At 42.1% G+C, this 22,996-nt stretch overlaps 1 protein-coding gene across 3 annotated transcripts in view; it reads left to right on the forward strand.

Moving 5' to 3' along the window:
• Positions 1-11,341: 11,341 nt before the first annotated feature.
• The window catches only part of ABCC4 (ATP binding cassette subfamily C member 4 (PEL blood group)), a 142,840-nt gene continuing 131,185 nt past the window's right edge, over positions 11,342-22,996 (forward strand). For all 3 annotated transcript variants that reach the window (XM_054653071.2, XM_054653086.2, XM_077173557.1), the window contains exon 1: positions 11,342-11,537. In XM_054653071.2, coding sequence (XP_054509046.1) covers positions 11,452-11,537 — 86 coding nt within the window. In that variant the 5' untranslated portion in view covers positions 11,342-11,451. The remainder of the gene's footprint in view (positions 11,538-22,996) is intronic.

The following is a 22,996-nucleotide window of genomic DNA, read 5'->3' on the forward strand; positions in this document are numbered from 1 at the left end:
TGTTCAGTCTAGAATTTCTTTTAGGATTAAAAATGTAAATTGTTCAGATTTACAGGATTAATAAAAAGTTTTCTTCAACCTGAAATTACCTTTTCTATGAAATTACCACCAAAGAATAATAAAAAAGTATCATTCACATAGCTTCATCCATCCATCCAACTGCCAAAAGAGCATCCTTTTTTCCGCTTCTCTTACTGCTTTGACTCTCTATCATCTGATATTTATTATTATTTAATTGTGCTGCCATTCATCCAAGCCAGGGCTGGACTGTGCTAGTTGCTGCATGATTAGGTAGCAAAACGTTTAAATTAAGAGTTTCACTAAAGAAAGCTTTTTAGATTAGAAACATAAATAAAAAGGTTTTAATCGAATACTTATCCAGTGCAGTCAACCAGAAATAAATGGTTGCCATGGCAGCCAGAATTTCCCTGTGTAAATGTTAGGAGCTGTGATAATTCACTGGTCAAACAACAAAGTTAGGAACCCCTGCTTTTTCCTTGGCTGTATAAATGTATCATTGGCCAGCCTCTCTCTCTGACTTCTTTATTTGATCAGCTGCCAGCAAATTTAGGGGTGAGTTTTTTATGTTGCTAAAGTCTGCTATGGAATATAAACTTTTTGTCCCTCTGTATCGATCCCTTGTTGTCATTAATACAAATTATATCCACCCAAAATGTATTTTTCAAATTATGCTTTTAGCATCATGTCCCATTAGGGAACTAAGGATGTGCTTAGCCTAAACATTTTGCTTTCTGGCTGTCATTAGGTCTCAGCTAGAAGCAAAACTTTAAGCTTCTCTACTGGTTACTATAAGGAAACAGAGACCAAAATGCAGATTTGTCTCACCTTGGCATTTGTGGCATTAGACTGTTTTATATCACCACTGCATTACTGTGTGATTTTTTTTTTCCCTTGTGGCAAAGACAATGAGAATTACAGTTCCATGTTTCTTTTGTAAGGTTGCCACACCTTTAGAGAGAAGTATGTTTATCTCAAGTGGTGCCTAATTCACATAGAATGTCACCTATTTCACACAGAAGGGACAATATCACTTTATATCTCTGGACTCCCAGCAGCTTATATATTTCTGAATAATTGAGGGTTGCGGGGATGTATCTCATATCTGGACTTACCTGAGGGGTTGTACAATGAATGGGAACAGACTTTGGAGCCCACTTGGGGCTCAGTAGGATGCTAGATGCATTTTGATTTCCAAAAGTCCTATTTACTTGTTTGGATGCTGTCAATCTAATTTATGTGCAGATATGTCCAAGGAAATAGCCAGGTTTACTGAGTCACTCCTGCTGAACAGAAACTCTGCAGGAGGAAGTGCAGAGCACTTACCCAGTTCACCTACAAATGTTCCAAAGCAGAATCTGCTAATGCTATGGTTGTCTTACACTGGGTGGGCCTTCTTCCTTCAAATAATGACCTTCCTATAAGGAAATATAATTCTTACAAAATTACTTAAGGAAAATATTTTTAAAATTTGGCAGGCTAAATGACTCATTCAAAAGGGTCATTATTTAAAGCACAGAACAAAAGCTGGCAAAACTACTCTTATTGTTTTTCTGTGATAATGTAACTCCTGGGTATCCAGGTCCTGAAGCAGAAGCTCTACACCAGTGCTGGACAATTAAAGAATGAAAGTAATTGTCAATCCCCAAAGAAAAGCAGTGGTTTATCCAATCCTCTTGAAACTCTGTATCATAAAGATTACCAGGGAGGAAAATGAGGAAAATTACAGAGTTCACTGAGGTTTTTTTTACTCTCCATTTTCCTCTGTTGAGAAATGCAGGCAGGAAAAGCCATAGCACAGGTGACATTGTTAGCAACATGGCAGGATTGTGGAAAACTGATTCTTGTTGGTGAAAGGATAATCATGGTGCTGCCTGCACTTAGGAAGTGAAAAGCTTTTGAACATCCAGAGAGAGAGGGATGATACTTTTGTGCAACCCTTGGGTGGCTGGTCATCTCCTTTGAAGATGATCTGGAGAAGAAAGGATCACACACAGTGGCACCAACTTTCTCTGGCAGGAGGGATGATGGTGTAATTTTGGTGCTGTGAAGTGTATTTTAAAGGGTAAGAAATGCATTTATTTACAGAAACAGAATTACAGCTATGATTTCTGATACACCCTAAAGCCATTCTGTGCATAGAGATATCACTTCATATACACACAATTATTCCACCTATTCCTGCCTGCCCCTGGTCACAACTGAGGAGATTTGTAAAGAAGTTTTCTCTCACTTTGTTCTGTTGTCAGGTGTGATGAATACATTTGACTTGTTGGACAAAGCAGCCATTCCACATTTAACCATCTGCTGGTCATCTTAGTACCTGGCACAATCATCCTCCCTTCCTGTCCCCCTTTCATGGTTAACCTCACCTCTCTCTTTTACTGTTATGCTCAGTTTTCCATCCTTCTACTTCATTTTCCTTCCTTCTTGCTTTGGCCCCATTTTGGATACACCTTCTCCCCAAGCCTTGGATAATACCTCCCTCCATTCTTCTTAATCTCTGTGGTTCATGAAGCAGCCCTTACTGCCACAGTACTTGTTCTTACATTGACTTTTCTAACTTCATGGCTGTTTCTCCTCCTTGTGCTATTGTTTGGAACCACCCTCTTCTGAAAACATCTGCAGCCTTTTTATGACTCTCTGACATAAAGTTTGAAAGGCCATCAGAGTGAATTTGCAGGCCAGAGATTTGATCAGGAAGCAGGTAAATGCTAACAAAGAAAAATATTAAAATGTAACAAATGCAAATATGGCCACAGGATTTCCAGGAATGCTTTGCAGTTTCAAAGCAAGAGGAAGAAGTGGGTATGTATGGGTTTACATCTGTCCAGTTCAAGTCATGGCATGGAAGTGCTCCTGAATTTTTCACCAATGCTCAAAGTCTTTTGTATTTTGTGCAAATATAAGTAGCCCTTTCTCTTATCTCCCACAGAACAGGCCACTGTGTCTTAGTTTGGTGGTATGTATCTGAAGCCATGATATTCTTCTTTCCTTTTTACACTTACACAGTGTAAAAAGCTTTAGGTTCAAAAAACAGCTGATCATCAGCATGTAATGTCAGCAGTCTTCTTTGAATACCTTTCCTGTTTCTTCTTGTTACCCCACTAGCCATTTCTATTTTCCCTATATCTTCTTCTACATCCCCATACCAATCTTCTACATGCCATAGTTTCTTATTTGTGCTAATTGTGCTATTTAATTCTCCTTAAATTATGGTGCAAATCAGGTCCCTACACATAAGTGCCCACTTACATTTTAGACATGGTAGCCACATGCAGCCACAAGTTACCACTCCAGAAGATTTCAGCCTTCCTTTAATGGTCCTTACCTGCCAATCCCATGGTGATGTCTCTGATGCCTTATAGATGACTGTAGTCGCAGATATATTTATCTTACACAAAACTAAGTTAATATCATTTCTCTATAGCAAATAGTTTCTATTGATTATCTGCTAAGATAAGATTCAAACCAGTTACTTTCTATTAAATTGAACATTTGATGCAGTAGAAAAAGTATCAGAACAGGTTGTACTAAAGTTAGACTTGACTCGTGTACCAGCTGTTCAGTTGGCCCTAACAATTTCATCTCTTGCACTTCATGCACTTAGAGACCGATATTTTTGTAGGATGATTTGGATGAGGTTGCTGCAGGCCTTCAGCAGCATCTCCCTGTGCTATTAGTGAAAACACTGACTTAGGTATTTACAATATTGCTGTCCTGAGCTACATAGCCCTCTCTTCTCCATTAGCAGCTAAGAGCTCATTTCACTGTTCTACTCTCACCAGGTAACAGACATTAATCTTCCTGCTTCTATTCATTACACTTTCAAGACTTGTTTTTGAACCACATTTATAATATTGATAATACAGTTTCTGAAAACCAAAGTCTTTATTTACATTCTCTATGACATTATATGTTACAGCAAATCTTGCCCTTTATTTGCCTCCTTCCTATCCTGATCTCTCGGTTTTCTAGCTTAATACTAAAGTACACAGCCAGGGATAATCCCCAAGCAACCGTGAATTACAGTAACAAAAAAATTAAATTCAAGTAGTTCCAGGGCAAAGGTGAGCCAGCAAACAAAAACCAACCTACTGCAATTATTGTGCAGACTGTGACTGGGGAAATGAAGACTTCCATCCCTGACTTTTAAAAATGAGATTGCTTCTGCAAGCAGCACGGAGTTGGACTCAGTTATCTTGTGGGTTCCTTCCAACTTGAGATAATCTATGATTCTATGATTTTGTAATCTCTGTCATGATGTTTGCTCAGCATAGGCACCCTGGTGTGAGACTAGGGAGTGGACTGGCTGACCTTATGACTTCTGCACTTTCTGTGAATGCCAGTGTCTGTGGACTCACTTGACTGGGCAAGATCACCAGGGTGTTACATGACGTCCAGAAAATGGAGGGAAAAACTCCTTTTTAAAACCTCATCTCAACCTGGAGGTGAATGGTTCATTTCAGTTCATGTAGGTCTGATTCCAGCAATACTATGCTCTTGCTATATGGATGAGGATCTTATGCCTAAGAGTTTTGTCTTGAATTATTATGGCAAAATTTGGGACACAGAACACTTGTAAAACATAGAATTCAAATGGCTTTGATAAGAAAGCTCTATTTTCAAAAGTAACTATGAAGACATGTAACAAACTACCAGGAAATAACATTCATGGACTTGAGTGAGTAATATCTGTGCTTTTTTCAATGCTTTTCTTGATTACAGCATCCTTTTGCATTTTCCACATTTACTTATATAAATGCATTTTCCATTACATGTTCTTTTTCATTTGTTGTTAACCTGAATGGGCAAGAGAGAGAGGAGAGATGTCAGAAGTGGAAGCATGGGTGTTCTCCTTTATCTTAAGAAGGAAAAGGCAAATGGTGAGCACTCACAAATTTATAAGCCACAGAGCAAATCAGTCAGCAGCTCCACCATTACAGCCCGGATATTTCTGTTTTTTCTTGAAGCAACTCTACTTACATGCTAAAATCAGAAAAAAGACATTGTACAGATGGTCAAACAAAACAAAAGTGTCTTTACAGAAGAATTCTTTTCCCTCCTAGCAATGGCATGAGTAAGCAACAAGCTCCAGAGACATGTAGGTCACTTTTCAGAATGAAAAATCACTGTCAAGATCATCTGGTTCCTGATTATATTTCACTTGTCACTGCCAGACTGAAGTTTAATGAAATTATTTTTGGCGATAGCAAGGGGACAGAAAACACAGAAAAACATCATAAATTACAAAATAGATATTTTTTCTTTCTGTAACACAGAGTCACAGAAAACCTTACTTAAACTGAGTGGCAATTTTCCCTATTGGGGGTTTCCAACTATGATGGGATTTTGGACATGATTAAAGTAACTTCTCTTGTTATAAGGCAAGACTTCTGACCTCACAATAGAAACTGCAGTATGTTGTCAGTAGAGATCCTCAGTCTGTACACTTTCTTCAAATACAAATGAATCTAAAAGATATGATAACTGCTTTTTCACCTTTTCTGAGATGCCTTGGGAGTATTTGCTGCCACCAATGGACTAAGCGAAAGCCTGATGTCATCCAGTGTCCTGGATGAAGATGGAAAAAAGCTAGAATACTGCTAAGTGAATAATATTTAGAGATCATAAAATCATGTAAGTTTCAATAGGAAATGGAACACACTGCACACTTGATTTCTAACTTTAATAGGAACCTCACAAGACAAAGTGAAATGCAAGTCTGTATGTGTGTACACCATTAGTTTTGGAAAGAGAAAGCATAGAAAGTGACTGGACATTCTAACAAGATCCTAAGGACAGGAAAGTTTAAAAAAATTTTAAAAGGAAAACAACTCTAATTATAATTCCAAAAATTTGCAGCTTTTTCCTTATTTTTCTGCTGAGAAAGGAGAGGATAGTTTACTTGATTTTCAATACTTTCCTGGAAAGCTAGTGACACATGGAAAGAGAAAAAGGCAATTTTGTTCTAAAAGAAAAAATCTAAGGCCAGCAGAGACATCTTCAATGTATGTCAGGTCACATCTGACCTGATGTGTGATGTGACACACATCAGGGTGTGATGAGAGTAACATCCCACCCTGATGCCCTGGTGTGTGAGGTGCTTACCAGCAAATATAGACTATCAAATCAGAACACAAATTGTGTAAAATGACTGCAAATATAGTTATACTCAGCTCTGACCAATACAGTCTGTCAACACTGTTATCACTTCCTTAGCTCTTGGCTGTTTCACCAGGGTCTAGCACATGTAGGTCCAAGGCCTGACTTTTTGGCTGAGTCACTCAGAGTTCCACTTTTCCTGGGGCACCCACAGTTTGAGAAGTAACAAAAGTTGCTCTGATGCTTCTGGGCACAGTTGTCAGCAGAACACCAATTACCTGCCAATGCAGAACTCCCAAAAGGCAACTTTTTTGTCCACATATCCTTGGCCTCCTCAATCCTATCCACACACCACTGGGCGTGGCCCTTATTCCTTAATTATTTCTTGGCAGCCTGACACTTCTCTGGGGTATTTCAAGCACAGGTGGGCTACATACCAGAAATGCATTTTGTGAGTCAGAGTTTTACAAGATTTCTAATATAATAATTGGTGCTAAAATCTTCCTTTATCTGGTAAGTTTAAGCTGAAACACTATGAAGTGTTTTCTCTGAAGAAAAAGCTTAGGGGAGACCTTATAGCTCTCTATAACTAGCTGACAGTGAGGTGGTGGTTAGTCTCTCCTCCCAAGTGATAGGACAAGAGGAAATGACCCCATGTTGCGCCAGGAGAGGTTTATTTTGGATATTAAGAAAAATTTCTTTACTGAAAGAGCTGTCAAACGCTGGAACGGGCTGCCCAGGGGAGTGGTTGAGCCATCATGCCTGGAGGTATTTAAAAGACACGTAGACGTGGCACTTGGGGACATGGTTTGGTGATGGCCTTGGCAGCCTTAGGTAATAGCTGGATTCAGTGATCTTAATTGTCTTTGCCAACCTAAATGATTCAATGCTTCTGTGACTCAAATGCTTGTAAATACTGACTCACAGGCACCAAGTCTATGTTTTCCTGCGTGCAGAGTCTTACAACACCTTAATCACTGTTGCATCTAGGTATCTTCTAGCAACAGGTTAAATGTCATGTTTATTCTTGCTCTTGATCTGTTTCGGTTTGTGCGGCTTCAAGCTAATATGCTCACAGCTGTGTTTATGTTAGAGAAAAAAGGTTGGTGAAATGTATATTGCTGTTAGGGGTGAAGGCAGTGAAGTCTTCCTTAGTGCTCCCATTCCATGACTATTTGTTTCTCAGCCTCAGACAAACCAAGGTTGAAAATTGTCTCCCACAGAGGGAAAGTTACTCTTACAGAGGGACATTCTACTTCCTCTGTTGTGGGAAGATGTTTACCTTGGTTGCTGTGGCATTTATTTAGATCTCTGAGAAGAAGCAACAGTGCACTTGGAGGCAAGAACTGAGATCTTGCATTCAACAACAGTTTATGGAAGACATAGAAGAGAATAAAAACCAGATGTGTTTACAGTATTCCATGTTACCTCAGGGATGTGCATTCTGTATACTGCACTTCATTGTATTTCCTATGGGCTGAAGGCTTCACATCCAAGTGCAAAGAGTGTCTATAGTCCTGAGGGAACAGGCAGGTCATCAGCATGTAATGTCAGCAGTCAGCTTTAGGTTCCTTTTCCATAACAGGCATCAGTGCCTACATTTCACCTCAAGATCCATGTTTTATTTGCCATCTGGATATCAGTGGAAACTGCCCAGTAATCTTCTAAGGGTTTTGAGAGAAGTGGATGTCTATGAACTCCCTAATGACAAGTGCCCTAAAAATGTAGATGGAGATTCTTACTAGTCTGACTGTATTCAAAGTGAAAAGACAGTAAAGAAGGCATAAGGCCAAATGCTTACTTGGTGACTACTGCCTTTCTTGTGCACTGAATAAATAGTGAATCTCATCTGTTTGCACATTTGTGACATCCCCTGTGACCTGAATTTATTTCCCCAGAACAATGTATATGCATAACAAGTTTAACTAAGTTGTCACTGCCTTAATTTGGCTATTTCCCTATTTGAATAGTTGGCTTTGCTGGATCATTATCCATATGACTATGATAATTTAAATTTACTAAGTCACACATTGATTAGTTTGTTACATATCTTGTTCTCTCCAGGTGAAAATAGTGTTGCCATAGCAAAATGTTCAATGCATAAATTGGTAGTTGCTTTTTCTGACTCCTAAAATAGAAAGAGGATCATTAAATTCATTACTGTGCTCTTTTCCCTTCCCTTTCCTCTCCATAGGCAGTCTCAGGTTTTTGTGAGCACTTCTTTGCCCAATTGTTTCACACTTTTTTATTACTGCATTAGCTTCTAATTGCACACTCAGCAGATAGAATAACAGGTTAATCTGGCTTTCAGGATTTATTTTCTTAAATGTTATTTTCCCTTTCCATTTTAGTTTTTTCTTCTCCAAAACTCTTTTGAAAGTGTTTTATTTTGGATTTAGGAGCAAACACTAATATATATTTCAAAATTAAATGGTGTCAGCATTCATCAGTTATAAAGATGGCAACTGAAAAATTTATTTCTTGAGTATTGCTTTTTGTCCTTTTCCCATCATCACAGTAATACTAAAAAAGTTATTTTAATATTTTGCTTTAATACTTTTACCTGCATTCTGAAAATTAATTACTTGTTCATGAATAATCTACTACTTCTTTCCCCAAACTAAGAAACATTTGGGTAATCTTTCATTGCACAACTAGTTCACAAAGCTGAAGTCAGCCTTTAGATTTCTATTTTCCTTTCTCCCTCTCCCTGACCCAATCTTTATTGACATTTTGGGGCTTGCACTATGCTTTCATACCTTTTAATTCACTCATGAGTATCTAGTTAGACAAATTTGTCTCACAGAAATCTAAACCTGTCAAATTTTGCTGATGGGCAGAGCTTTTCTTCACAAATTTTGGGAGGTTCTTCAAATTTATTATCCAGATTCTGGAATATATAGGGACTATTTTGTTAAAGTTTGCCCTTTCAAACCACTGCATCATTTCCACAAGTTTTTTCCCTTTGTTTTTATTTGGGAGGATTTAGAGAAAGCTGTTGACAGGTTTACTACTTACTGTTCATGAAATTCTGTGGCACACCATCTATGCATGAGCAGCACAGGCTGTTTCCAGCCCCATCAGTGCCCATTGACAGCAAGCTCAAGCTGGATTTGTCTGACATATGGTTATGACATTCCTTCAAGCATGGACTGATGCTATTTATTCAATAATGTAGTGTAGCCCCAACCCTCTTTTATCTCAACAACATGTCAACTCTGATGTGTATAAATGAAGCCAGATGCCATCCCTGTCAATAGTTTCACTGTCCATACGTTTAAGCAGGAAGAGATAGGGTTGGTTGCTCCTGTGGACATGAAAGGAATACACAGAACATAAGAATGGTGTTTGTTTTGTGGCTGGCTCAGAGTGGGAAAGAGTCTAGGAGATCGGGGTTGTGATTAGTTGCTCAAAATCGAGTTGGAAGTCAGTAACTAGTGGTGTACATCAGGTGTTAACATTAGGTCCAAAACTATCTGACACCTTCATAAATGATCTGTAGGAAACAGAGGACTGCCTCAGCAAGTTTACTGATGATCACACAATCACAGATCCATTAAGCTGGAAAAGACCTCCGAGATAATTGAGTCCAACCTATGGCCTAACACTACTTTGTCAACTAGGAGTGGCATCAAGTGCCACATCCAGTCTTTCCTTAAAGACCACCAGGGATGGTGACACATAACTGGGAGGTGTGGCTGATCAGTGACTGATAACACTCCACAGACTTGTGCTGCCATCCAGAGGGACCTCAACAGGCTGGAGGAATGGGCTGACAGGAACCTTGTGAAGTTTGAAAAACGGAAGAGCAAAGTCCTGCACCCAGGGAGAAACAATCCCAGGCATCAGTACGGGCTGGGGGCCACCCCAGCATGGGGTCCTGGCGGACACCAAGTTGAACATAAGCCAGCAATGTGTCCTTGTGGCAAAGAAGACTAATGATATGCTAGGATGCATTAGAATGAGTATTTACCAGGAGGTCGAGGGAGGTGATCTTTCCTCTCAACTCAGAAGTGAGGCCACCCCTGGAGTCCTGCATTCAGTTCTGGGCTCCCCAGTCCAAGAAGGATATGGACATACTGGAGAGACTGCAGTGAAAGGTCACAAGGGTGATGAAAGGACTCTAGTTACCATTCCTGTGAGGAAAGGGTGAGAGAGCTGTTCAGGCTGAGAGGGACTGCTCAGCCTGAAGAAGACTAGGCTCAGAGGGCTCTCATTAGTGTGATGAAAAGAGGACAGAGCCAGGTTCTGCTCTGTAGTGCCCTGTGACAGGACCAGAAGCAATGGGCACAAGCTGAAACACAGCAAGCTCCACAGGAACACCAGGAAACACTTCTTCATTGTGGGGGTGACTGAGCACTAGCATAGGTTGCCCAGAGAGGCTGTGGAGTCTCCATCCTTGGAGATACTCAGAAGCTGCCTGGCACGGCACTTAAGCAGCAGGGGTTGGACCAGCTGACCTCCAAACATCTCTTGCAACCTCAGCCATCCTGGATTTTAGAGACTGCAGAGAAATAACAGCATGGCAGGGAATCATTCTGCCATAGAGATTAACAGTTCTTTGGTTACTTCAGGTACATGTCCTGTATTTTCTGCTTTCCTTGCAGTTTTTGCTACTCCTTTTCATCAGGGTCCCTTTGGCAGACCACGGGTGACATGACTGGAGGGGAATTTGGTGATCACTTGCTGAACCTTTGAGAACTGCCAATTTCAGTGTTGCACCACGTCCTGAAGTTAATTAGCTCTTTATTATGTATCGCCAGCCTCTCCTAAACATTGTTCTTTTGGTTTGGTTTCTGATTTCTAATAGAAGAATATGCAACATCTGGGAAGAAGCGCTGACAGCATTTCTGACGGCGTTTGGTCCCGCTAAGCCTGACTTGGCCCTCACTCGTTCCTAACTCGCGGCGGATTTTTCTGTCCAAAAAAGCCGGGTGGGCACCTCGCTTGGCGCTGCGTGCACCGAGGAGATGCTTTCCATCAGCATGGGGCACACACAGGCGCGAAACCGGGCCGAGCGGAGCAGAGCCCCCCGGCGGAGGCTCGGTCCGCATTGAGCCAGCCCCAGCGGAGCGGCTCCCGGCGCTGCCCGGCACCTCTCGGGCTCCGCGGGGAAGCCGGGCCGGCAGGAGGCGTCTTGCGGCGGCCGGCAGAAGGAGGAGGAGGAGGAGGAGGAGGAGGAGGAAGAGGAGGAGGAGGAGGGCCGAGGCGGGGGTGCCGGCTCTCCCGGAAACAGCGCCGGCCGGCGGCGGAGCGGCGGTGCCTGCCAGCCGCGGGAGTCGCTCGTGGTCCTGCGCCCTCGCCGCACGCCGGGCGGGTCGGGGCGGCATGGCGGGCGGCATGGAGCCGGTGCCCCGCGAGGAGAAGCCTAACCCGCTGCAGGATGCCAACCTCTGCTCCCGGCTCTTTTTCTGGTGAGCTCCCGGGCGGGGACAGGGGGAAGGGCAGCGCCGGAGGCGCGGCGCCGGGCTGCCCGCCGGCGAGGAAGGCGCCGGACATAGCGCCGCTGGCTTCACCTCGCCCGGCCGCTCAGCAGTGCCGAGCCCCGGCTAAAGGTGCCCGGCTCGCACTCGAGCGCGGCTCCCGGAGCGTCCGGGCGCGCCGGCGGCGGGCGGGAGGCAGCGAGCGGCGAAGGGAAGCGGCGGCCGGCGCTGCCCCGCTGCGCCGTCGGCTGCCGGCAGTGACTGTGCAGGCGCGACCTGCCGCCCGCCCCCGCGGGCCCGGCTGTCAGCGCCGCCGGCCGGGGCAGCCCCGGCTCGCAGGTGGGCTGAGGTCTCCCGAGGTGAACCCGGCGGCCGCGATAATCTCCGGCTGCGGTCTGGGCACGGCGCAGCCGGGGGCCTGCCCGTCTCGGGCGCGGCAGCGCTGAGCCGGGCGGGCGGCGCCGAGCGCGGCCCCGTCGCCCCCCCGAGCACGTGTTGGGTTCCCTCGGTAGCTGCGGGGAGGACGGGAGCGTGTTCTGCTTCCTGGCCGGGTAGCCCTGCTGGCGGTGCAGGGCTGCTCCCAGGCTTTGTTGTGCTTCCCCGTTTGAATAACGGGTCGCGGGCAGGGATTGCTCATCCCGGCGAGGCGTGCTGGGCTCGGGCGTGAGGCTGTGCCCTGCAGCAGTGAGGTGCTTTCTGACCCGCGTGGCTGCCTAAGGGATGGCTGGGCAGCATCCTGGCTGCTCTCACCGCACATCTCCTGCCGCCGCTCCGCAGGGGCTTGGGGGCTCACGGAGCGAAGGCTGCCCGTGCTGCCACAAACTTTACGGCTACCAGTCCAGAGTAGAGCTTGGTCTCTTACTGGTGAGGATCTCGGCTTGGGTATATAGCTGTACTCAAAGAGGTGAGGAATTGCAGCTCAACATTTTAGTTGCTTTGAACTGTAGTAGGAAAACACGTGCAAAGTAAAACGAGAGAGCACCACGCTTGTTCGTCCTAGCAGATCCCATTTGGAAGAGCACTTCCAGAGAAAGCTCTTATCCTGCTTCACCTGCTGCAGCCTGAACCAGGGTGCACATGTTGTGTGGTGGAGGAGGAGGAAGGAAGGGAGGGCATGGCAGGTGAAGCTCTTATTTTGGAAGCCTCTGAAAGACAAATTAAAAAAACTCTTTGATTCTATAAGCAGCTCTGAGCAGGTGCAGAAGTCCCCTTTGGAAGGTAGGGGGATTTTAAAAACCCTGACAAATTTTAACGAAACACGTTTTTCAGTCAAGGATATGTCCTCAGAGGAACTATGTGCAAAAAGAAAGAAAATAAATAAGTAATATTACAAAGGCAGCTTGTATGCTTGTGCAGAACTCCCTGTGTTCAGCATTTTGACTTTTACTTTAATGCCAGGGATGACTATGTTGGAAACAGTTTTTTTGTGAAATCAGGCAGAATGGGATGAACCTAAGTTGGCCATGTAGCATTCCAGGACTGCTTTTGGTCTGTTCCCTTTCGCTTGCTGGAATCTTGTGGTGTTACTGGTAGTTCTGCCAAAACCAACCCAGCTAGATGTGAAAAAGAAGCATGCAGTGCTCATAGCCAGCTTTCTGACTGCTTGTACCATTCTTTTTTTAGGCCTTCCATATCACTCTGTGCATATTGTAGAGAAGTGTTCAACAGCAACAGTGAAGTACCTTAAATTTCCCTAGTTTTAGGCAAGCACTTGAAAGACTCCTTTTACCCCAGAGGTGTTTTTAGGTTCTTACTTTGCAAAGGGAAAAATAGGTGGAAGGCTGTGCTTGGGGGATGACAGGTCTGCTCAGAGTCCAGAGATTGACTGGGACTTGAGACTTGCATAGTCAGATGCTGGTATACAGGCATAGGGCTTCTGCCTTGGAAAAGGGTTTAGTGGAGCATGTAAAGGTTTAGAATTTGCCCAATGTGCTGTTTCTCAGGCTTTTACAGCAGTGTAATTCACAGCAGTGAAAATAGCCTTCTAAAGTCTCTTCTCTGACCTGTGGTGCATGTGATCACAACTAACATCGGTATATTAGTCAACAAGCATTAGTGTTTTCTAGGTGTAAATTTCAGCTGAAATGATACCTTCACTGTTCTCCACTCTTCAGCCTGCAGAAGACAAGTGAGTAAAATTGAATAAGCAGGGGCTGTCAGTTTTCTGCAAGTTAATAGAGTTTTGCATAAAATCCAGGAACTGTTAAAACACCCTCTCATTTAGCTATAGAACTAACTTTAAGGGCACCTATAAGAATTCCTCTCCCTTTCTATGAGTGTAGCATCTTCCAGCTGTGTGAGTACTGCTTCATTTTAGCTGATGTCTCACACAGGACATAGTGAGATGTTTTCATCTGGAGAATTTGCCTGAGGAGGGCCATCCTGTGAGTAGTAGCTGCAACCACCCTGTGGTTGTGTGCCTGCTCTGCTCTCCACATTCCAGGTATTGGCTGCTTTTTGTCAATGAGGGTAAAAATACAGCATTGCAAGGAGCTGGGCAAAGGTCCTTCTTATTTTTTTTTTTGTTTGTATTTTTCTCCAAAAGTGCAGTTTTGCTATTGTGAGGAACCACCCTCCCATTTGTTGCCAGTGGTACAAAATAAAAGCTTACATTATTGCCTGGTGCAAACAGGATCAAACTCATGGGAGAAAAAAAGGCATGTTTTCATTGAGTTATAAATCTCAGGTAATGAGTGTGTAGGCTGCAGAGACATTCTTCTTCCATTGTTTGAAGCTTGTCTTCTTGATTTTGGGTTGTGACTTAAGCAAGTATGAGCTTGATGAACATTAAACACTCCAGCAGTACATTCATGGGAAAGAGGAGCATCTGGAGTCTGTGCTAATATTGTTACTTTTCTAATGCGTCCCTTGTGTAATGTTACAAGAATGAGAACTATTCATGACAGAAGTGTGAAGATCAGGGCAGTTGCAAAATATTCTTGTTTTCTGTGTCTTTCACTGAATTAGCTATATTAACAGAGGTTTATCAAAGCCCACATTGGCCTTCTGGATGTCTCAGGTATTATTGTAACTTCTGACTTTCAAGAGTCAGAATTTCCATGCCTACCAAACTTTTTAAAGCCCTGAATGGTATTTAATTTATAGTTTGGAGTGCTTGTATTTCTGATTTACTTCATCCATGTTGTTAGGTTGTTGGTTTTTTTATTGCTGGCTCAGTTTGCTGGTGAGAATGAGGACTCTGAAGGATGGATAGGAGGGTTTGCTTTCTTTTTAAGGTTTGCCCAAGGAAGAGAGAATTCAGCCATGGTTCTCATGTTTAAACAACTATTCTGTTGTAGAAAGCTTATGAATTAAAAAAGCCTTATAGGCCCCCATGCAGCTGAGAATAGCACTTTTTGAATCTTTTTTCCTGATGTGGGTGGTGGGGATTATTAAATTAAAAACTTAAGAGAGTAAGAATATTTCTCCTTTCTGGCTATTAACCCATCTTTGATCTTGCATGTTCATGAAGTAGGAAGTATATCTTTATTTGCTCAGAGCACTTGTTCCCTTGAGTTACTAAATATGTTTTTTCTGTATAGCAGAATTTTTATGCATTGTGCTGTTTGGACATCAAATCCACTGTAGTGGGAAGTTGCCAAACATAGGGTATGATTAAATTTTTGAAGGACTCGATAACTTTTATGCTGTCAACAAGATGAGAAGGAGGGCAAGCTGGAACACCCTGGAAAGAGTATCCAGCCTTTTTTGTGCAGAGAAGTAAAAGAGGTTACAGTTCTTCTAGATTTCATACAAGTATTTAACTTCATTTTAATAATAACAGTAATTACTTATCTGTCACAGACTCACCATGACTGTGAGAAGTCTTTGGGTGTTTCGGAGCAGTGAGCACTGTCATTATCCTCAGGCTAGATGCCTTTTCACATCATGACTTGACATGTGGCAATTGCCATTACAATAACAGCATTAAAATGTAATCTAAAAACTTACAGCAAGGCATCTACAGAGTTGTTACTCCAAGGAATAAGTCAGTGATTGGTTTATCATTACCTGTTAGTGTCTGGCAGCACTGTTTTTACTTACTACATGTGTACTTCGGGGAGAATGACAAAACCACTAAGTCTTCTTCATGGATCTGATGTGAAGTGCAGTGGGAGAGAAGAGTAAAAAACAATCTTAATTTTTGGGTTTAAGTGTGAATTGAATGGGGTAAGACATGCAAGTCCCAGGATTTTGAGTGAGGACTGTGCAGTATGTAGTTGCTTGCCTGACCAAATGTACTCATGTCAGAGATTTCTCTTGTAGAAGTGTAAATAGCTACACACCTTATTTAACTTCCTCCTCCTCTCTCACCCTGTGGTTTAGAATTGAAAAAGCCACTGACTGATTTCACTAGATTTCTCAGGCAGTCTAAGTATTGCCTGCTTATCTGTCTTGAAGTGTTTCTTGCCTTGCATTGAAAGAAGTTATGGAAAGAATTCATCATTGTTCTTGGATATTTCAGCTGGACTCCAGCAGTGGCACCAATAAAATTGGTTTGTGTTCTTTACTGTGTCAGTGAACAGATTTGACTGTGAGGATTTTACATTTACTTAACATGAAAATGTCAGGCTTTGTGACATGCCTGGGATTGCCTGATATTTAGTGAATTCCCATGGTCAGTGCCTGAAATTGTGTGGTAATGGCACTTTATAAAGACCTCTGAGGTAGCTAGGTTCATTTATTCACATGCTGGTGCAGGACAATTGTGGTACTGTAAGAAACTCTGAAGAAATATGTAAGCATTTTCAGTATAGATAAACAGAAAACACATTTTCTGTACCCTGATGGAAATCACACTTGCTTCTCTTTTTCTCCTGGATGAAGAAAGACTGAGGATCATACATACAATTTTTTGAAAGATAATGTCATTTGTTCGTTTATCAGTTATTTAATGTCCTGCTGTCAAATTTGAATCATTTGTTCTCCTGAACTACTGCATTAATTTTTAAGTTTTGTGTGTTTATTTGGGAGATGTCTGTATTATGCAAAAGAAAATACTTGAAAATTATTGTTTATGAGCTAGTAAAGTTAAAATATGTGGATAAAGAGTGCTAAATAGATTATATGGATTACAACAAGTGTGCATAAACTGTTGAAGTGTTAGCATTTGCTATCTACTGTAAATATCTGTGCTTAGATAAGCAATTAGATGAACTGTTAAGAGTGTAATGAAACATGGACTATTTGCCTTTGGAATGCTTATGCTGTATCATTTATGAGAGAAAATGTCTTCTAATTCCTGCAAAACTTCAAAATTAAGATTATGTCAGGGTGCTGTTTTTGTCTTCTTTTGCAAAAATAATTTCCCTATCCTGCTTCTAGAAAACTAGGCCATATATAGAGTGGAGGAGGGAGATAACCCAATTAGATTTTGGGAGTGGAAGGTTTTCCACTCCCCAAAAAAAGACCAGTCATCTGTTTTATGTTGTTTTGTATCCCTGGCACTGTACCACTTGTAATAACAGTGGGAACTCACAGGGCATTTTAATTCTCCCTATTTCCATTGCTTGTCAGAAAGGATGTTAATACAGAAATTCTCACCATTAGGTCCTTCTTTAATGAGTAACTACTGAAGTTTATTTTTATAAGTCACAATCTTCAGACCTTTACATCAGTTTTTTGGTACTTTGGTATTTTTCTCGGCCTGTGGTTGCTGGGTTTGGAATTGATATTTTAATGATAGTCTTTGAAATGCCCCAGCTACAGGTGATGCCACTCCTCTCTTCCCTGCTTCTAGGCCTGCAGAAAATGTTAGTTTGCAGTTTTGCTCCCCCCTTCTTCTTGCCATGTCTGTGCTTCTTCTTGCTGTCTGAAACACTGGGAAGTGTGCTAGATTAATAAGGTAATTCCATACCTGGCTGATAACCAGTATGAAAACAGCCTGCAATAAATGTAGTCAAATACCAGTTGTGTTACTGTCAGCATCAGAAAGTGGGTGTTCAGCAGCTTAGCTGCTCACACTGTGCTGTGGAGAAAGCAGCAGCTTGGAAGATGAGATGGAGCTGGGTATCAAAGGTTAATACAGTTGGTATTGAAACTGGAAGCCTGAAGGGCGTTTTTGCGTTAATATGGCTTTGAAGTAATTTCATTGTATTCCTATTTTTTCCTTCTGTAAGCAATGAGAAAAGCTGCTCTTTAATCCACATTAAGCTGGGGAGGGAAGTTGCAAGCAAAACACAGTTGAAAAGCATCTGAAGAAATACCAGACTTACTCTGTTTACTTTATTACTTGTGGACGACTGCCTTCGTAAGGGGAGGTGGGAGAAGGCAGCTTACTAATGAGAATGGATGAACATGTGAAATGGGGAGGTTAAAAAAAAATAAAAATCACATGGTGACTACAAACTGTTGCTAGGGTACCTATGAATTCTTTCAGAATAACTCTGGAGACTCTCAGTGTGTGTGTGTCCTTTCTGTACATCCCGAAAGCCAGCAGAGATCCTCTGGACTGAGAGCAAGCACATAGCAGTGCTGAATTGCACTGCTGGTGTCAGATCACAAAGGTGGGTAATGAACAGTACCATGAGGCAGGGAGACTCCTGGGCTGAGCCAGGGACAATAAGCAATGTGCATTATTATCCAAATGGCCTGTGAGGAAACCCCATTTGTTTTATCAGAAAAGCCATCTCCCAAGTAGGTGATTAAAGAGAAAAAAATGTGTTACTTTGCAGCTTAGTGTTGAAGTAGTGCTTCCAAGCTGCTCAAGGGAGACAAAATCCCAGTGTTATGGAAGAATTTGAGTAAACAAAGACTCTCCTGTGCAACTGTTGAAAAATAACTGGACATTGAGTGTAAACAGGTGATGCTTATAATGCAATGCACAAATAAGCTTAAGAGGAATGGGGAAAATGCAGTTTGTAAACCACCTCTTTAAGGAATTAGTTGATGAGAGCATACCAGATGTGGATTTGATGGGGTGCTGTAAAATTATCCAGAAATTAAACTTCTGCTTATTATTACAAATAAAGAAAGTATTTTCCTAATCAGGCAAGCAGTATGTGTAGTCTGATTTTTCTGACTTGTCCTGTGATAAAGCAGGAGCTCTTATGAAACTGGTGAGAAAGAAATTTTGCACTTGTGCAGAGGAAGGTACTGTAATATGCAAGTGACTGACTGTGGGGTGATTGTTGTGGGGCTGGTCAAGGCAATAGAGACTTGTGGGTGCACCCAGGACCCTTACAGACACATCTTAGGACATTTTTTATTTGTCTCAGCTTTGTAATGTAATTGCAAATACTTCTTAGCTGATGTTTTTTCACAGACTGTATCAGTTAATTAAGAACTTGCAATGTGTGTTTGGGTTTCTAGAAAGCTCTGCAAGCCTACTCTGCAGTGTGAGAATGGTACTTTTTTGAGTATTTGCAATCAAAAAACATGATACAAACCCAGAGGTACAGTGGGTCCCATCCCTGTGTTAATGAACCATTTGAGCTAGACACTGCTATTAGTTTCATATACCTATCTGTAATGTATTTCTTCCTTGGCTGATAGGAAATGTTTTTGGGATGACAGGAAATCCAATGTACAAGCTGTCTTGTTTAGAAAATTTTATTTCATGTATGAAGGAGAATAGCATGACTAGCCTTAATAATGCTGCCTTTTGGATAGCAGGGCCTGTTTCTCTTTCATGCTGTCTTTGAAGAAGGGGATGATTTCTCTTAGGAGGGTAAGCAAACACTGTCTTAGCTTTTTCTGCAGTCTTAGAGACTTTCCAATATCTTGGTGGAGTTGCTCTCATAACAATTGGTAAAAACTGGACTTTACCCGAGCAACCAAGTAAATTGTGGCTGGTTGACTGTGTTGTAATCTTAAAGGGTGTGTAATGTCAGGGCCCAGGAGTAGGGAAAATGCAGGAAGTGAATGTTTATATTGTGGTCTTTGTGTATCTGCTGGTTCAGAAATGAATCACTTTCTTTTTTTATCAGTGCCCAAGATACTGCTGCAGAGGTGAAAAGCCTTTTGGGGTCAGAACAGTGATTTACTGTTTCGCAGCTGGCTGTCTCCGGGTTTGCACCAGGTTATAGAGTGATTTTTTAATTTATTTTTCTAATCTTTATTCCAAGTGACATCAGTATTCTGGCAATACCAGGGACTCATTCTGGGCATGTTTCCAGACTGATGTCTTTGATCAGCTAATCGTTTTGATAGAACAGAGGCATTCCCAGCAGAACACAAGGTACTCAGGATTCTTACAGATTCTCACATTTTTATGCATAGGTCATGCTAGGAAGAATTTGGGCTAAGCTCTTTGAAAAGCATCATGTGAACCCTGTGTTCTGAAAGAGTGACTAAAATGAAGCAATGTGTAGGAAAAAAAATTTTCAAAATTCCTAGCAAACAGGAAGGTACCTGGGAAAAGTAAAGACAGTTACTAAGGAGTCCTGTTTTTATTTAAGTTGAACAGCTTCTTCAGAAAGAAATACAGAAAGGCAGTGTGAGTCTTACCTCCCCAGCATGTTGTTCCTCTTCTTCTTCCAATAAAATAGATTGGTATTGAGCCCATCATTGGGCTGGGGGGCGGGGGTTGCATGACTGTCTATATATTTACTCAATTTCTTTAATTTAGGTTATATTTTAGCTTTTTTATTAAAGAATAATGTAATTTGCACTGGTTCTGTTTTCATAACAAATGCTGATTTTTTTTTTTTTGTAAGCTGGTTTTAATGCTCTTTGAAGAGATCTGTGTTAGCTGATCTCTGTTCTGACAAAAGACATACCAGTCTAATGAGTAGTCTTCCTTTATGGCTACGTTGGGGTTTCAGGGACGTTCTTTATGTAGGCCTTTGCTTTATTTGTCAGCCTCTTCTAGCAGCCCTCTGACAGCACTCTAATTTAACTGAGCCTTCAGGAAAGAGAAGGGCTTGGTTGGTTTTTGTGGGTTATGAATGTGTGACTTGAGTAACAGAGGGCTGTGTGAAACAGGTTGGTCTCAGTTCTGCTGTGAGTGCAGAGAATTCCACAGGGCATAATCTGCATGTGGCATTCAGGTGGAAACTTTTACTCTAATGACTAAATAGGAGCATGTGCTAAGCCTTTTGTCTGGAAGTAAACCTTCCAGCATGAAGTTCAGCATGCATCAGTGAAATGGTGATGCTCAAACTTGTTTGCTGTACTTAGAGTTTGCAGAAGACCTCATTCTTGGGATAAAAGCCCTTCAAGGACTAACCATCATTTGAAAAGAAAAATGTTAAACCTTCTTCTAAAGGTCTTTAACTATATTCTGTTAATATAGCATACTGTTGAAAGCTTTTTTACTCCTGAGATCTTCATAACAGTAGCTCTTGAAGATGGATGTTTTGGGGGACACTAGTCAGAAAGGTCAACAATGGGTGGTTTTAAATTTTGTTTTAGTTTTTTGTACAATTTTTTTCTCAAACCTTACAGAAATGTGGGCTTGTGCTGAGTCTTTGCCATGTGTCCATTATAATAAATGAGTCACAAAATTGATTACTGCAGTTTTCTGTTTACTCTGGATTGGTTTTCCTTGCATTCTTTCATGTTAACATATGTTGCAGTGCAATATATTACTCTTTTCAGTGTTATGGTTTTAACTGATGGAAAAAAAGGAGAAGCCCTGAAGTTAGTTGCACTAGGTCTCACTGGAGCTAATAGCCTTGAGACTTCTGGCAGTTTTTACCTTGCACTGTCATCTCTCTGCTCCTTAAATCTTTTTCAAATTCACTCACACTGTAGGTACAGTGTGGAGATGGGGGGGACAAGGGATTTACTGCAAGCTGTAAGAACTCCTCAGTGGAGATGGGCATATCATCAGTAAGTTGTTTTGGGTGTTTAAGGACGAAGGATAAACTGGATGGCTCTTACAGTCCTGTACACTTGACAGTGTTGTCTTTCAGTGGGTTACTTTGCAGTGGACTGCACATCTGTGGTCAGCACATGCTGCTCTTGGCTGTAGTGTGGAATCAAATGCTATCAGGATTGAGCAATTGCCCTCAGCAGAAGGCATTATTCTTCCTGTTGCCTGCCTGTGGTTTTTTGAACAGCGTAAGTAGAGGATTGGTGTTCTACTGAGTAAAATTAAATCATTGGTTTTATTTTCTAACACTGTATTTTAAGTCTGTTTCTAAAGTGTCTTTTGGTTTCCTCTGAGTACCCTGCTGCATGCAGAATGTACTATATTCAGCACTGTTGAGGCCACAGCTGGGGCCCTGAATCCAGTTCTGGGGTCCTCAGTACAAGAGAGACATGGACACACTGGAAAGAGCACAGCAAAGGGTCACAGCAATGATTAAGGGTTTGGAACATCTGTTCTGGGAGGAGAGGCTGAGGGAGCTGGAACTGTTCATCCTGGAGGGGAGAAGATCAGGGGGGTATCATCAGTGTAGATAAATACTTGAGGGGAGGGTAGAAGGTGGGCAGAGCCAGGCTCTTCTCAGTGGTGTCCAGGAGTGGGATCAGAGACAGTGAGGCCACAAACTGAGTAACAGAGGTTCCCTCTGAACATCAGGAAACACTTCTTTGCTGTGAGGGTGATTGAACACTGTCATAGGCTGCCTGGAGAGGTTATGAAGTCTTCCTGGAGATCTTCAAAAGCTGTCGGGACGTTGTCCTGGACAACCAGCTCTAGGTGGCCCTGCTTGAGCAGAAGGGTTTGGACCAGCTGACCTCCAGATGTCCCTTCTGACACAACCCCAGCCTTTCTGTGATTCTGTAATAAATATCCTATTTATGTTCTGTGTTAAATGTCAGAACCAGTTTTCTTTTCACCACCTTGGCAGCAGTAGCCAGTGAAATCTCACAACCATTTCCGTAGGTGGGAGAGGGATTTAGCCTTTGTATTTTCCTGAAGGCCTGCCTCATCCTGATTCTCATGCTAGGAGGAAGATAACTTTAGCCTCTGTCTGAAAGGAGACCTGAGACTTGTTTATGGATGCATCTTAGGCTAATACTGATGTTTCAAGAGAAGGAACACTGGGTATTGACCTCAGGAGTCAGCTGAAGTCTGGAGATCTTTCCCTGCTTGTCCTGAAGCAAACAGAGGCTACCTCATCCAGCAGGCAGAAATTATTTGAATGGCTTTGAGGTTGTTTGCCTCATACCTGCTTTTCACCTGCGGTCTGCAAGAACTGAGGCCAAAGAAGACATGTTTCAATGGAGCAGATTCCTTGTGTCAAACCAGGCAGAAGTTCTGCCCCTGGTTGGAGCAGTTGGTATTTGAGACCTTTTGTCAGGACCTTTTGTGGGGAAGTTGTGGTAGTGATTTGGTCCCTGATGCTATTTAACCATAAGGTCCCAGCAACAGACTTGTCTGACAAGTCCTTTCTCTTTCTAATTGTACCTGTAACATACATTTAGGAGTTAACAGCTCACATAAACAAATCTTCAGTACTCGCTCCAAGAGTTTAAAAAGGGCTGTTAGGCATCAAAGGTGCTACTCTAAGGATAGAGACTTAATTTTTAGATTGAGTCACGAAAACACTGTGCTAACT

Source organism: Agelaius phoeniceus, chromosome 2 (assembly GCF_051311805.1).
Source record: "Agelaius phoeniceus isolate bAgePho1 chromosome 2, bAgePho1.hap1, whole genome shotgun sequence".
Classification (NCBI taxonomy): domain Eukaryota; kingdom Metazoa; phylum Chordata; class Aves; order Passeriformes; family Icteridae; genus Agelaius; species Agelaius phoeniceus.